This window comes from Chroicocephalus ridibundus, chromosome 1 (assembly GCF_963924245.1).
Source record: "Chroicocephalus ridibundus chromosome 1, bChrRid1.1, whole genome shotgun sequence".
In the NCBI taxonomy this organism is placed as follows: Eukaryota; Metazoa; Chordata; class Aves; order Charadriiformes; family Laridae; genus Chroicocephalus; species Chroicocephalus ridibundus.
Window position 1 is genome coordinate 68,145,839 of NC_086284.1, and position 16,891 is coordinate 68,162,729.

At 38.3% G+C, this 16,891-nt stretch overlaps 1 protein-coding gene across 5 annotated transcripts in view; it reads left to right on the forward strand.

Annotated features, from left to right (window-relative positions):
• ATP11A (ATPase phospholipid transporting 11A) overlaps nt 1-15,512 on the forward strand; it is a 123,814-nt gene extending 108,302 nt beyond the window's left edge. For 2 of the 5 annotated variants that reach the window (XM_063337917.1, XM_063337935.1), the window contains 5 exons: nt 1,106-1,171; nt 1,466-1,569; nt 3,399-3,564; nt 5,431-5,519; nt 10,667-10,786. In XM_063337917.1, the coding sequence (XP_063193987.1) occupies nt 1,106-1,171; nt 1,466-1,569; nt 3,399-3,564; nt 5,431-5,508 (414 nt within the window). In that variant the 3' untranslated portion in view covers nt 5,509-5,519; nt 10,667-10,786. Of the gene's footprint in view, nt 1-1,105; nt 1,172-1,465; nt 1,570-3,398; nt 3,565-5,430; nt 5,520-8,208; nt 8,325-10,666 lie in introns of all 5 variants that reach the window. The other 3 variants (XM_063337900.1, XM_063337908.1, XM_063337926.1) reach the window with 2 other exon arrangements.
• Nucleotides 15,513-16,891: the final 1,379 nt, after the last annotated feature.

The following is a 16,891-nucleotide window of genomic DNA, read 5'->3' on the forward strand; positions in this document are numbered from 1 at the left end:
CTTCAGCATTTTATTTAACACCTTTCGCTAGGATGCCTTACCACTCCATCAGTGGACTTGCATTTTCCCTTTGAAACTAGGATTCCTGTAGATATCCTTTTTGTTACCCTCAACACCTCAAACCATCTTAGTTTGAGCTAAGCTTCAGCCTGCGTGATTTTGTTCCTCTGTACCCAGGTAATGCTTTTACGCTACCCATTTGCTGCCTGCCCATATTGTCATCTCTTGTATGCTTCCATTTTGCCTTGTTCATTGAGAGGCATCCTGCTTGGCCAACTGCGTCTTCTGCTGAAATTTCATGTCTTCCTGCAAAAAAGGGTTCATGAGATCTCGCCATTTTTCTCTTTCAAAATCATTCAGCTCTCTTGGGCACCCTTCTCATTCATGGGTGCAATGCTCTGAATAAAATGAAATTAATACAGCATTTCTCTGGATCCTAAACTTGGTTGTCTCATAGCTGTTGCAGTCCGCACAATCCTCTGTGACCATATTCACCACTGATTCTTCCCTCCATCAGCATTAATGATCTTTTCTGCCCACTTGAAAAGCTGAAGTGTTTTTATTTCATGATGCAGGTGGGGAGAAAATCAACCCCAATTCAAAAGCGTTTTATCTTAAAATGTACGTAGAACATTTATGTACTCGCGTGGCTTTGGTGGTTATCACATTCTTTCTTGTACTGTTACTCATCTGTATAACATGCTGTTGAACCTCCAAGAAATCATGGAACATCAAGGACAGCAGAGGAAGGAGACAGAGAAAAGATGATGTTCAAGAAGATTGATGAAATTATTGCAGTTCGTTTGTAAATCTCAGTGATTTGTTAACTGTGCTATACTTCATTTTTACTAAGAAACATACCTGTGAACTTTTGGTTGAGTGCATTGATTGTGTTTTTTCTGTCTGTATGAAATCTGAGATATGTACACACAAGGGCGAGAAATCAAAACAATTTGTCCTGGATAGATCATGTATGAATTCAGTGTTGTTGCTTAAGTGTCAGTTCCTGATATAAAGCAATATATAGCTTTAAGAGGTTTGTTCTGGACAATTCACAAAGTAGTGGGCAGTATTACCTACAACTGCTTTGGACCATTTTTTATAGATGTTTGGAAACTGGACCTTTGGGACACTGGTGTTTACTGTGCTTGTATTCACGGTTACATTGAAGGTAAGGTATACTGTATTTTTTTCCGTTGAAACTTTCTTAGAGCTTGTTTTCCGATTGCTGCTTACTTATATTGCTTTCTTTCTATGACCATACATTGTCATATTAGTTTAAATACAGATTTTGTTATCTGTGCTGCCTTAACTGTGCTCAAAATTGAAAAACGTTTTTTAGCTAATTCTGTGTAGAACCCTTCCGTTTTTTTCAAAGGGTTTCATTTTATTTCATCTCCTGCTGAGTATTCTGTTGCTGCTAGATAGTAATAACACCATATAATCTCATTTGGGTTTTTTTCAGCTTGCACTAGATACACACTATTGGACGTGGATAAATCACTTCATGATCTGGGGATCACTGGCATTCTACATTATCTTTTCTCTGCTCTGGGGAGGAATTATTTGGTATGAACCCTAATATAAATTGCATCACAAATGTTATTTCAAAAAGTTAATATAAAGTTGTTATGTATTTCACTTTTTTGTCCCAAACAGAATGAAATTAAGCTTTTATGTATTGCAGAACCCCCAATGGCAGTCACATTTTAAACACAGATTACAGAATACTCAGCTCCCCTTTCACTGAATGGCTGCTAAAATATTCTTAGAGAAGACTGTGAAGAGGAGAATATCAGACCTCGGGCTGCTACTGGGGCTATCTCAGTAGTATCAGTCAAAAGCAGTCAAGGGTTGGTTCAAATCAAGTAGCTGAGGCTGGCTGCCTGAGGCAAAATGTCACCGAGTAGGTCACGTCTGTGCAGCTCGGGGTTAGACACCCATCTAGTCAGCTTGTCTTGGGGGGAACTAGCTGCAGCAGTCTAAACTACAGCTAGGGCGTGGAACTAACATTGAAGCTGTGTGGATGACCAGGAGTCCTGTGTTTTATTTGCTCCCTTCTTTATCAAAGTAGGTTTACTGTAGATGTCTGAACACCTACTTATTCTACTGTTGGTAAGAAGCTTTTTAAGAATTAGTGTAATTCTTGTACATAGCTGATTGAAAGTAAGCGGTGGGTTTTTTCTATTAAAAATTCTGTGTACTTGAAACTGAAGTTTTTGGGAAGGAGATCAAGTTGAAACAGGTTCAAGTTCTTACTATGCCTGATTGCCAACAGGAACTTGAATTTGCATTTGTCTCCTGTAGATAGTACCCAGATATGTTTTCTAACCTCTTCTTCTGGAGCTGTTCTACTTTGTATACAGAAGTAAACATTTTGAGGGACCAAAGAGAAAGCAGAGGCTAGCTGTTGCATGGTGATTAAGGTGCCATTTAATTTGGAGTAAGGATTTGTATTTCAGTGTGTCCTTTGCAAATTACTAACTACCTGTCAACTCCTTGGATCTTCAGTAGCCTCTTTTTTTTTTTTTTTTTCAGTAAGATCAGATCTCAGTTTCTTCAGCATCAGAATGAAAACAGTTTATAGAAGTGCCATTTTCCCTGCTAGCATTTTCTAGCCAGCCTTGCTGTGTATTAGAGATATGACTATTTTAACTTGATTACTTTTTTAGAATGCAATGCCTTCTATCAAATTTTGGAAACCAGCAGGAGAATGCCGTACTGGTAGGGGGGGCTTTACACTGCAGTGTTGATACAAACTGTCTATTGATCTTTGCTGTCAGTAAACATGGCCTCTGTTTCCCATTAACCCTTCAGTGATGGCATTTTAATGACCACACACTGCCATGGAGATACAGGGAAACATGGAAGTGAAGGCAGTGAAGTGGGGGCAGATAAAAACGTGCTGAATAGCTTAGGGAGCATAACAGGAAACCATCAGAGATGCTTAGGGGAGCTTGAGAGGTATGGAGAAAGATATGATCAACAAGCCTTACTCTGAGGATACATACAAATAGGTGTGCGTTTGGGAAGGGGAGGAAAGTGATGGGTGGGACACTGAGAGGAAAGATGGAAAATATCTGGGGCAAGATAAGGAGTAGATGGAAAAGCATAGATGGGATAAGAATATAACTTAGTTTATTTTTGCAAAGGGGAGGCAGCAAGTGGGGGACATCATGGTGTTTTCTGCAGCGTGGAAGACAAAGGGAAGGTAGCTCTCTCTAGTCAGTGAATGTTTATTTAGGTCTCCTTTTGAGAAAACTGGGATGGATCAACAGCCACAAACTATGAAGTTGAACCTGAAGTATTTAATCACTGTCATAATTTTTATATTTAACATTGCCAGTCTTTTTTTTGTGTACTGAAGTGTAATATCTATTTAATCTTTTCCCTACTAGGCCTTTTCTCAATTATCAGAGGATGTATTACGTGTTCATGCAAATGCTGTCTAGTGGTCCTGCGTGGCTGGGCATAATTCTGCTCATAACTGTCAGCCTTCTTCCAGATGTTCTCAAGAAGGTCTTATGCAGACAGTTGTGGCCTACAGCAACAGAAAGAATCCAGGTAAAAATGTTTTTTATTGTGAAGTTAGTTTTTTGTATCACAAATCTCTAATAATTAGACCTCTTGTAAGGTTAGAGACAAGTTTAGAACAGAGGTTCCCTACGTGGTGCCTGTCCCTGGTCGTACACCAGCCACTTCTGAGCGGTATGGTGGAAGACGCTGCCTATTATTTACGTGGTGGCATTTACCTGAACCCTGGGGCGACCCCTGGGCCTCCCTACCAGCAACCACAGGGAAATCAGCTGAGGAGGATGGTGGGAGACAGACATATGGCTCGACATGATTCCTGACTTGAAGAGATAAGAAGGGGAAGGGGCTTGTGATCTTAGTGAGGGTAGGTAGGAGGGGTACTTACATTGGCCTGGGTGGCAGTTGTTCCTGCTGTTGTGCAGTATTCAGGGGCAGAGCCCACACCCCTGAATCAAAGTAATTTTCTTTCATACTAAGTCATTCTACTGCAGAAATGAAACTTCTAGCATTTACCGTGGAAGCTGAGCATAGTAATCTGAAATGGAAAACCAGCTAAAATAAGCTAAGCTCAACATAAAACCAGTAGGAAGGGAGCATGTCATTTTATTGAAATCCCCTTTGAAGTAGGGATTTGCACCAGCAGTTGCAATCCTATACCAAGGGACTCTACAAGTGCATGTGTGTTTATTATTGAATAAATCTAGAAATTGTACACTGAAAATAAATGCAATGAGTATATAGCATGTTGGTAAGGAATATGTAGGAAACTCATGCCAACAATTCATATTGCATGATCTGTGCAATATAATACTTCCTTAGCAAACTATTTTATACTGATGCTGTGCCTGTTACAAAACACCTCTATTAAAACTTATTCATATTCTATTAATAATTTTTTCCTCTTTTATATTTCAACTTACATTTTGCCTGTTTTGATACATTATCTCTACGTAAATGTGTCTTGCTGTGCCCAAGAGTATTTTAAAATCTACTGTCACCTTTCTTTTGATAAGCCCAAAAGGAGAAACTATTGCGTAAAGACTTGCTCTGATGAGGCTGAAAGGGAAGTCAGGTTCTGTGGGATGCATGGTACTACTCTGGGGCCATCAAACCAGCCCCAGGAGAAAATTTTACCTGTATTTTTGATCCCAACAAACTTTCATATATTAATGAGTTACCAGTGACTGTGTTTGTAGGGATTAGTTAGCATTTTGATGTTTATTTGAGAGGATACTTTGCATTAAGAGGAAAGGAATAAAGGAACATTATTTCCAAGGAAAGTAAAATTTCCCTTCTGGCAAAGGTAAAAAAGTCGTCTTTCATATCTGCAAAGTAAAACCCCTTGCCATTGTTTTGTATTCCTTGAATGTACAGTTGTGAAAATGCCCCACTTCATGAGGACAGGACAGAATAAAGAATATCAGAAAAGCATTCCCAGGTAGATCAGCATTTAGTGGTTTTCTATTTCGATATCTTGAATGTAGATGTCTCTTTTGCTGTATGTGCTACTTGTGGAAGAAGTTGATCTCAGTCTAGGTTCTGCATGCTTGATTTAAAAGTGTAAAGAGAGAGACTGAGGATGGGTTAATGCAGAGAAACAAGCTAACAAACAAAAGCCTCAAACAAAGGTATTACAGCATTTCTTACAGACGTTGTATGTTAGTGCTGGAAAATGAATCAATTGTAAAGCAAACTTTGGGCTTAACACTGGCAATATTCATTTTTTAATGTTTAGCAGAAAATCTTTGACTTTTAACCAGATATATCCCTTGTGTTTCTTCTTCCCTCTCTTTGTTTCTTCCTGTCTTCCAATGTGCTTTGTCTAAATAACTGCTACCTTGCTTTAAACATAAATGATGTGCACGGTTCCTTCCTACAATCTTCTGGGGAAATCAGACTAAACATCAGTGCCTTTCTGTTGAGCAGTCCACCATCTTTATGCTTTCTCAGACTTCAAGCAGTCTAAGTTTCTAATGGAACAAAAGGTGACTTTTTTCTGCCTTTCTGCATGCTTGGCCATTTCATTCAAAGGACAGTAAAAAATTTATCAGAAGTTATTTACTGTACTCATTATCTCCATTTCTGATTCACGTCAACTATATTCGGAAGAATACTTTTTAGTATAGTTTTTTCCTCCTGTTTTTTTATCTCAAACATTGTATGAGTTGTTGTCACAATCCGTCACTATCACTATCATTTTTTGTCACTGTTGTTACTGAATTTTACATAGTGTTTCTTCCTCAAGAATCTAGGATTCCTAGATCCCCATTTTAATCATGGGTCTGTCTGTAGGTGAATGCATGGCATGCTTGCATTGTACCTTAGTAAATGGAATAGTTAACACGCAAAGAAGTGATAATTCTGATTATGCTGATGTTACGAGCAGAATACAGAAAATGTGGTACTGGAAGCCATTTAAGTGATCTTTGGAATACATTAGTATATCTGCTCTTCTGTGACAGAAGAAAATGCAGCTTTTAATTAAATAAGTTATTTCCAGCATGCATTTTGAAACTGAGCTTTCCTTATATTCTGTGGAATTCTGTGCTCTTTCTAGAAAGAAAACAGCTCAACATCCAGAAGTATATGGCATTTAATATAATATAGAAGTAAAAGAAAAGCTAGTTAATCTTAGCTTCCTTTTCTGCAAGAAAACTGGTTTTGACTTAGTATTAGGAGACTGTTGGTTTCCATTGCAGATTCATATCTTTATTTCTTAACTGGTTAAGATAAAATATACATTCCCTCTTTCTTTCCCCCCCTCAAAAATATATAGTCAATAAAAATTACTGTAATTACGTAAGTCATAGGGAAAATACACAAAGTTTTTTTCACTATTGAAAATTCTGGCTAAAATTGGCCTTTAAGTGCCTTAGGATTGGTTTGAACTGAGCTTGTAAGCAATTATTTTTAAACTTACTGCATTCCTACAAGCTATATTGCTTTCTTTCTAATAAGGGGCTTCTGGAACGGTTGACAAGATTAACATAGGACCAGCAGCCACCTCACAGGTTACTACGTTAGGCCTGCTCAGGCAGTAAGATCACATAAAGCCTTTGAAGCAATTCTTATGCTTCTGAGTTTTTCAATTATTTGAGAGTCATTCCAGTGTGCGGTGGGTGATTGTTTACCATCATTATCATTGGAGAGGTTTTTACACATTACAGATGTAGTTCTGTTTTGTTTGAGAGAACTTTTCAGTGATATACATATATATAGAGAGAGAGAGAGAGCGCGAGATATATACATGCACACACAAATACTTACGTGTGTATACACATACATATATGTACATACAAGTATATATATATGCATGTATATTTATACACACACGTATGAACTCTTGTCTGTCTTGGGCTAAAACACTAATTCTGCAAAAGCTTTGGAGGAATCTGTTGTCTTTTAGTAATGTCGGACAAAATCTGCTCATGTCTCTCATACATGCAGTCCCAGTGACTCTTTGGCTCAATGAAAGAAGCTGAATTTTGTGCTTTAACTGGAAATTACGCAGCTGTGGCGTTTCTTTCAGCCTCTATTTTTAAAAAGCAATAGGGTATTTTTTTACTATATCCAATCTACGTTAATTGATTATGTTTTCTTTTTCTTTATTCTTTTTTCATCAATAGCAGAAGCTCAGCAGCTCTGTTAAGGAAAATATGAATTCACTTTAAATTATCCTCTTTTCATTTTTATAATTGTCACTTTGATCGTGTTTCAGCAATCCCAAATATTTTGCAGCTGAAATACCAGGTGTTTAGATTCTGAGCTGTAAATAACTTCTGTGCTTTCATTCCTTTTTAAGAAAAATTTTCCTTTTCACTTTGCTTCTGAATGATCATTTTTGTTTACTTCACTTTCACTTCAGTCACACGATGGGCCCATCAGCCACGTTACGAGACCTCTACCCTTTGCTGCGCTTGGGGAAACCCAGAGTGGTACTTCTGCCTGGGGGAGCCTCTCTGGGGATTCGTCATTCTTCTCTTCCTCAATGGGCTTAGCTGCTGTTCAGCAACTGCGCAGGGCTCGTAAAAAAACCGGTCGCCAGCAAACTGTTGCCTTTCTCATGTGTCGGGCTCCTCTTCTGTGGGAAACAAAGAAATGGATCTTGCTGTTGCAATATTTGAATCCCCTGGAAAAAGTTACCGTGGTAACTGCCCTGCCCTCTCTCCCTGTGGTGTAATGGCTAAGTTGTAAATCAGCCTTCATCAGCACTGGCCCCTTCGCCTCCCGGTGCAGCGCTCCCTTCAGCGTGCCGGTTGTTCTGGGGAGTAGTGAAGCGGGACGGCCGCTCCTTAATTTGGAATCGATCTGACCTCGTCTTCTCAGGAGGACCTCTCCCATTCAGTACAGGTTGTTGTCAGAGGGTAAAGGCACACAGCCCATGGTACTCGGTCACGGTACAGTTAAGTGCTTTTGAGAGTAATTAAGTATTTTTAACAGAGTTTGAAATGGAATTAAAAACGTCCTCAGAGTGGCTGAAAGGATTTAGTCTCAGGATCAAGAAATAGAAACCTTGTTTTGCACTGGATAACCTTTCCTTTTTAAACCTATCGGAAAATCCCTCACTTTTACAGGACTTTGCTACAATAGTTACATTGTACCAAATGGTACCACTCGTTCACCTTTCCCTTTCATATTCAGCAAGAGTCTCACTGTTTTTCCTCATCCTTGCAGAAGAGTATGAGACATAAAACAGCCCTAAATGCACTGGCGAACAGCGATGGGCGACTTCTTGAAGGAATTCTTTCAGCTTCCGAGCCATAATTAGATCAAAGCTAGGTAACAGTACTGTACGTGTTGCCAGTTTGGATTAATTTCTATTGGTGAACTGTGCTATTTACAAATCAACTGTTTCCTCCAGAGTTTTTGATGTACTTTACTAATATTGATACAAAATCATTCTGCTTTACTCGGAGAGACTAGTTTTTGCAAGAGATGTTCCATGCCACAGGTAAGATCTTTTTGTCTCAAACACTTACTCGTGGAAGGCAAAACAATGAATCAATATACTCAGAGTCCTATAAATACACTGTGTTATGTATAGGTGTTGTGTGACGTTTCTTCTATGAGAACTGCAGTCATTATTGCAGAGTGTACTCACGTGGCACCAGGGTGTACAATACATAAAGTCGGCAGTAATTCTCACACGCTAGCAGTTTATCCATCATCTCTCCTGCTCTTGAATACACACGTAGACCAAATGCAGACAGTAAGAGAGGAAGAGAACCATACACAAGGAAGCGAGTTACTTGTGAGTAGGACCTTGGGTTGGGAGACTGGGGCTGTGTATCTGGCAGCATCTACTAGAGCAACGTGCTCTGTATGGATAAGTGCATCGCTGCATCCCTGCCTGGGATCAAGAGAGGAGCGTGGCAGCCTTGCCAAACACCTGAGACAGCAGCATGAGTGGTGAGCTCCTAAATCCTCCAAACATCAGGGCAGCAGAATGAAGTTCTCTGCTTTACATCATCTGCTTGCCCTTTTCATCATGCTCTCCTGACCCCAAAAGCAGCACCTGAAGAACTAAGTGAAGGTGCCAAGTACCAACAGGTGAAGGAGGACACCTGCAATGTAATGAGCTGCTGTGGGCTGTAGGGCTTCAAGGTGGTGGAGGGGTGCTTTCAATTCACTTTTCCTGACTGCTAGACAAGTAGTAGTAGAAAACCCCTACTTTCTTGAGTATCTTCAAGCATGGCAGATTGAAAGCACTTGCCTTGGAGATACATGTAGAAAAAACATGATTTTATTTTTAGAAATACATATGGTAACTAAACGCTTCACTTTCTAGCTGGAAGAACAGGAAAAATAGTTACAATAAAGTGTATGACTACTTCCTCTGATATTTGCAAAACAAAGTCCGCTAATCTTTTACCTGAATATCTACATTTTTTTCTGTATTAATGTTGGTATTTGGTCTATATGTGTGTTTAAAAGAACCCAGGCCTCACTGTTAGTGAGCAGTTTGGTACAGTTCACTGCCTTTTCCAAGAGTAACTGTTGTAACAGAGCTTTCTGATTGCTCTTGGTTATGCAAGAGTAGTGTTTGAAGCTTGTGATTGGCATTAAAAGTGTAATATTAAATCTCAGCCAAACTTCTATACACTACATCGTTAATATTTATTTTGTGATTTTGTCCCTTTTGCTACTGTGGTGTTAACACAGGGTAGGAGGAAGGGGGTGATTAAAAACAGAGGATTGACTGGTTTATATAGCATTTATGGAGAGAATGATTGATAACATTGATTTGAATCATGCTTATAATGCATTTATATCTTAAATAAAGTCACATAACCGCCATACCTCTATACCTGGAAATTATATGTGCATTCAGTGAGAAGAATTAGATAAACTCATTAGGGAAGGTGCTGTCCTGGTGGTCTTTCAGTTTGTGCCCACGTTCCAGGGTCTTGTCATGCAACCATGGTGTTACTGTAGTCCTGAGAATTTCCTGAGTGGAAGTGCTGATTCTGCCAGAGTATGGAGTTATTCTGTGGTACAGATAAACTTTAATGGACAATTAGACCAAGATAGCATTGTGATATGTAGTATAAATTGCCTGTACAGGTGCTACATGTAACCTAAGCAAGTCCAAAATCAGATGCTGCTTAAAAGTACAAAGCAAGTGCATTAAACCTCTAGAACTTTCATCTATTAGCACAAACTGACCATAAAGAATTCCCTCTCTTTGGAAGTACAGGGCAAAGTACTTGAATCTGTTCCGTCTTAAAATTCCTCATAGGAAATCCTGGCTAAAAAAGTTCAGAGATAAAAAAACATACCAGGAGAGATTGCAAAATGAAATATAAACCCGATTGTAAACAATTCGACTTGAATGCAGTCCTCTGTGTCCTCATCTAGATTTCTCTAAAGAGCTCCTTATCGGGTTTAGGGTTATATGTGAAATTATGCCTGGTTCTGTATGTCTTAATATAAAACTAATCACGCTGAAAGTGGTTGATTGCTCAACAACATGAGGGTTTATACCTTTACGTGAAACAATACCCAGAGTGGTGATCTAGTGAAAGGCGTTGTTATACCAAGGGCACAATGGCCCTATGAAAGAAGACAATTGTAGACTTTTAGCTCCGAAATCATCTATTCACTGTGTATTTGTTTTTTTTCCTTTTAACAGAATGCATCGAGGCACTGTCGGGAGCACATCTCGGAATTCACACCTCTTGCCTGTCTGAAAAGCCCAAGATACAGGAGCAGCGACTGCAGCAATTCCCCAGCAAGAAGGTCTAATTCTCATTCTAAAAAAATGATGTTTACGCACTGGAGAGGCGTTGATTATTCAGTACTTCCATCTGTCTTTGGCTATTCAAATAAGCATTGCCGTTCCAGTGCAGGCTACCGCTACAGTGGGTCAGGTTTGGAAACGTCTGTATGACAGAACACCAAGTCAAGCCTTTAAAAACTGTATTTTTGTTTATTTCTTTTTTCAGGAAACAAACATGTCACAGAAATATATTAAACTATTACGTGGCTTTTGCTGTCTGAGGTAATGTTCAGACAAACAGGAACAAGAGCTAGAAGTATGAACCCTTCCGGGCCAATAGGCCTCTTTTTATGTTTTGAACTACTGGAGCAATGAACAATCCGCACAGTCTGGTACTGTGAGACTGGTAGCACTAAAAATTCTCTTCATCCTGTGTCAAGACTTTTGTGCATTTACTGCTTCTGTCATCCCTAGTCATTTTCTTTGTTACTTGAATTGTATAGTTTCAGTCAGTGACCTACATTTTGAGATCAACAGTTTTAATTTTCAGCCAGAAGCAATGACCTCAGTTATCTCCAGTGAAAGTCTCCTAAAGCGTATTTAACGAGTGCTGGTTCTGATTTTCCTCTGTCCTTTTTCTTTCTTTGCTCTTTCTGTAGAACAAACTGGTGTTTCCTCTGTGCAAATCTGCTTTCAAGAAACACTCTCTAATGTTCACTTCCTTGTAAGTGGCCAAATCAGGGCTATGTCTGGTTTTCAGTTAGTTTTCCCCCGTAGAAAGATAGGCAAAACAATCCTTGCGTAGAATTATGTACACGCTATACGAAGGCAAGTTGGCTGTTCAATAGGTAAATATCGTCAATGTTAATATCTACTCAAAAACCGAATGTAAGCATTTTGCCTAAAAGGTCTTTGTGAATTTGTCAAAGGTGCAGGTTACCCGGCGTTCCCACGTCCTAACCCCGTGATTGTAAAATAGGCATAGCAGAAAGTATTATATATGAAGCTTTTTTGACACATTTTTTTTTTCCTTAAAAGAAGAAAGGCTCTTTTTTCCACATAAGCGTCATTTACTACCTGGATTCACCCTCTTAATTTTGATATTTTTTTTTGTGTGTGTGTATGGTTAAATACTGGCTAATTGGCTGGGGAGATGTATTAGGACGCACACAACTGTTAACTTTTGCAAGCAAACCACGAGGTGGCAGGCAGCTCTTTACTAAGAGTTGAACCGTAGCTCTGATGTAGAAACTAGTTTGACTGCAAGGATTCTGTTTGAATTGCTTTAAGAATGACAGCCAACTTGCGCTTCTGTTTTCTCTGCTACATTTATGTTACCTTGCGCTAATTCAGCTATTAGCTGTGTCCTTGTCTGGTTTCTTTAGTCCAGTGTTTTATTTTGGGGTGCAGGAATACCTGAAGGAGTAATCCGATTTCAGTCAATTTCAGCCTGGTGGTTAGAACTGGTTAATAACCATAGTCATTAAATACCTCTGGGAGGACATTAGCTAAAAATTTATTTCAATGTGAAAACAAAATATTTGGAACCAGAGCTGTGGCCTTTATTGGAAGACCTGTCCAAGACGTTGCTAGCTGTCTTTGGATTGGACTAGCGTGGCAGAGAAAAATTATCTCCCTCTTCGTGTTTAAAAGAAAAAAAGGAAACAGAGGCAAAATAGTTTACTTATCGATTTATTTTTAATAAAAGAAAAATCGACTTACTAAGAAACGTTCCTCACAATATTCCGAGTGATTTTCGCATCAAACAAACAGTGAAATATTATTAAAAAGCCCTGGGACGAGCAGAGATTGTGAAGTGAGTTGTGAAATTTTTAGTATACCAAAGATATGAGAATTTTAAAAAGTTTAACGGTGAGCACCACTGACAAAGTTACTTTGACCACTTAACATGTAGCACTTTTACGTTTCCAAGAATGTCCTCATAGCAGTAACATTTTGAAATACATACACATGTGTGTGGGTGTGTGTGCACGTACTTGCCATTGCAGACATGAATGTTGGTCAGTTAGAACCGTCCCCTACATAAAACACTGGTGTATATATTTTTAAAAAGTTAATATGGGTATAAATTTTATACCAGTAGCAGTGACAAATTTCTTGTGTGTAGTTAACAAATTATTTGTAATGTATTTTTTAGAAATCTTAAAATTGCCTTTGCACTGAAATATTTTTCATACTGTAGCTATTTATAAATCTGTTTTATGCATACATTTGTTAACACACCATTTCTATTTTTTTTTAAGTATATGTTTTGAAGGCTTTTTTTATACCTATGAGTTTTGGCCACTTAAATTTAGCTTAGACTGGAGTTGTGGCTGAATGTTAAAATTTAATGAATGTCAAATTAGAAATCTAGGTCGATTGCTCTGTCAGTCTCACCCGAACTATTGATGTTTTGTTGGTATTTGTGATAGCGGCGATTAGAGCACTGTACTTTCAGTGCTATACTATTACTGCTGGCTTTTTTACTCTAGAAAGCCTCCTGCTTTTTTACTTTTCTGAGTTCCATCTTTTAGCCTTAAATAAGGAGATTTTTGCGTGATGTTTTTGAAAATGCTGCATTCCCGTTCCGCCTCCTAACGAAGCAGTTCATTGCAAACTTCACGTAGCCCCGCACTTAGGAATTACTGACGGTGTTATTCAGGCTGATACACCGATAGAAGCGCTTGGGAAATTGTAGTTAAACATCTCTCAGGAGAAAGAACGCTTGAATTTAAGTGGAAGTTTCTGCTTTGATTTAGCAATACTTTTTCCTTTAAAAGTTGGTACTGTTTGTTTGTTAAGATAGACCGTTTAATGGACAAAACACAAAACATCACCTCGGTTTCACTTGATGTGTTTTTGCTTCAGTCCCTGGCACTGTTGCCACGCAAATCTGGTCCACTGCAGGAGGTGGGAACTTGGAGTTTCACTGTAAATGGATCAACAGTACAAAGATAAAAAAGCAGAAGTTAGATCAAAATGCATTAGAATGTTTCATTATGGATGGGACACCGAAAGGAGACAGATTTTTATGTATGTAAAAAAATAAAAAAGAACTAAAGTGGAAAAGTATAAAAATCTATGTAACTTCCTAACTTGCCTTGTTTAAATCGTTGCAGCTTTAACAGCGTAGTGTCTCCATAACTGCTTCTGTAAATGTCTTGAAACTGGTAAGCGCTAACCAAATCTATGTGAAGACTTAGAAAGTATTTGAAGCTTTTTGGCCACTGAAGTTCATATATTCCTGCAGTGGCTTGTGGCAAAAGATCTTTTTTTGTTTTACCATGTACAATAATTGTTTCTTCAGCCACTTAACGTAGAAGCTTACAGTTCACTTTCTTGCGTGCATTAGCCTGTTCGTCTTGACCCAACTGGCTTGCAAATATAAAAGGAAAAACTAGCTTAACTGAGCGACTGCACTGCTTTTCTTTTGGAAGCCAGTGGGATCATTGTGCTCATGCTACTGTCTCTGTTAAAAAAGCTTTAATGGAAATTTGTGAAAGTATTATGAAAGTGAAAAAGTACGTGATTCTACTTTGCAGAATAATCAAAAAATCAGTCTCTCTAGCTTTAATTTTCTACCTTATGAAAATTCACAGAATTTGAATCTGCGTTGTCTCTGACATAAATTCTGTGCTACGTACACATCGCATTTTAAATGGCTTTTCATGACCTAATGTAAAGTAGAATCTGCGAAAGTTGCTGTACGGGGGCTGGGGGGGTAGTTATCTGTGCATTACACATTAAGGATGTCTGTAGTCATCAGCACCAAATACTGACACTTACTTTTAATTGTACAATTATAGGTGCATTTATTTGAAAATAAATCAGCCTTCAAATCTGATGTTTAGATTATCCTATACCACTTCATTTATTTGATTTGAAGAGTCAGTGTGTGAATACATTACTGTAAAGTTTCTTTTCAGTGCTATTTTTAACTTTTATTTCTGTAGATAACCAAATGCAACTTGTTTATATTCAGTCACATTTTGGATCCTTAATGTAGAATATATAAGCAGGAGACATGAATCTGCTTGCAATAAATATAAACATTCAAGACCGGTTTAAGTTTGCTCACGAGTAATTAAAATAATTCCGGTATGAATATGAGATGGTTTCATATTAATCTGTAATAAAATGTAAGTAGATAACAGAAAATGGAACGACTGTTTGATTCCGTCATTGAATATGCTTGTAGTCACATTTCTTTTCCGATGGTGTACGTAGCCAGCTAAAAAAGCAAGCTAAGAAAAAGGGAAATTCAGAGAAAGCTGGAACATGAGCGGTGCGTGGGGTTTGTTGCAAAGCTAATAGAAATTGGTAGCAGTCCAGGAGAGTTTTGTTCCTCCTGCGCAGATTGGATAAGTGCTAAAGTTCTTTCCAAACCAAACTCGTAAGGTGCACACGAGAAGATCCGTATTTCCTTACGGTTCTGCTGTGTGGGGTACCCAGAGCTGTTTCTCCTTTCTTTTGCAATGTTGGCAATTTGAAGAAACTGAATTAAAGGCCAAACCAACGCGCTTTACTATCTAAGTTAGCAGCGGTGTTCACAGACTCTTATGAAAGAGGCTGAGTGCCGAGAAATGCCATCATTTTCTTTCATTTGATGGTACAATACTATGGGACTTTCTGTCATTTCAAAACCATTACCGAGTGTACGGTACGCGGAGGCCGTCAGACTGGAGGTATCCCGGACAGTCTCCACAAAGCAAGTCAGAGGAGTAGGTCAGGTGCCTTCCTCTTCCACTCTGGGGCTGCGCAGGATGCTTAGGCACCTTGTTCGTATATTGGGTTTGCACTTCCCATAATAAAGATTTCAGAGTAATGCTTTTGTGTTTATATGAAATATTTATCCAAACAATACAAGTGTATTGTACCCATCTCCCTTTTGTACGCAAGAAATCTTGTGTTTCTACTGAATGAGCTGCCGGAGGAGGTAGTTTGAGGGGAAAAGGTAAATATGGAAGATTGTTTTCCTTTTATTCATGCAATGAAAAAAAATGCATAAATTGCAATTGGATAGAAATATTAAATTGAAACTGGTTTTGAAAAAAACAATGTGATGATGCATCTGGATTTCAGGAGGAACACGGTAGCAAGAGGAACAAATTACCTCATAAGTAGACAGCTTTTTATTTTGCATGTAAAAAGATGTTTACTTATTTAAAGGAAACAAGGACAGAGAGTGGTTTCTCAACAGTATTCTAAATTGAGTACCTTGTGTTTTCCTTTAGCTCTTTAAATTATGCTCTTTTAGTAAGTTACTAAATTGTAACTAATTGTAGAATTAATTGAAAGCTGTTGTTTACATTCTACAATGAGACTACATATTTTTTCTGCAATATATGCAATACTGCTGTATAGATCTTTTCCTGAAGGGTATTTTAATACAAAGTGAGATAGGCTGGAGACAGGCTGAAGGTTTTGGGGTTTGTTTTCTGTGTATTCCCATTTCCTCAGCTGATACTGAACAGGAATTTAAAAATACTATTTGGCCATTCTAATAAGGCTTTGTTGTTGCATGTTTCCATTACACATACTTACGGGTCTTGTCATTTTAATTTCATTCAAATGCTAAAGCAAAAATCCTAGTTACTCAAAGGCTTCACTTACACTGTGAAGTGACAGGACGGGGGAAAAAAGCAAATATAGTCATTAACTCATTTTATTATACAGACCAGTTTATCAGATGCCTCATGTCCCCCATCTAGGTTTGGATTTGGTCATTGGAAAATTACAGGGTGTGATCGGTTCTTTTTTAACTGGTGAGCCTGCAGTAAATTAAAAGCAGCGACTCTTAATTATTTAAGTGTTTATTTTCCATTTAAAGGAAACAAATAGGAGTAGCATTCAATTTAAAACCACCAAAGGTTTGTTGTTGTTTTCATTATTATTTTCCATTAAGAAGGGTGCATTAAGTTTTTAAAAATACATACGATGCAGTGTCCTGCTAGGTGCAGGGGCTCCCTATTCGGATTGCATCAGGAAGAACTGTTAACATCCAGTCTCCTTATTTAATGTGGGGAAAAACTAAGGTGCTTCTTGTTCCTAACAAGGAAACCAATGTTAATTAATGTCAAAAAGGACATCAACACTTACCTTGAGATTTTAAACATATTTTGTAAAGATACTTCG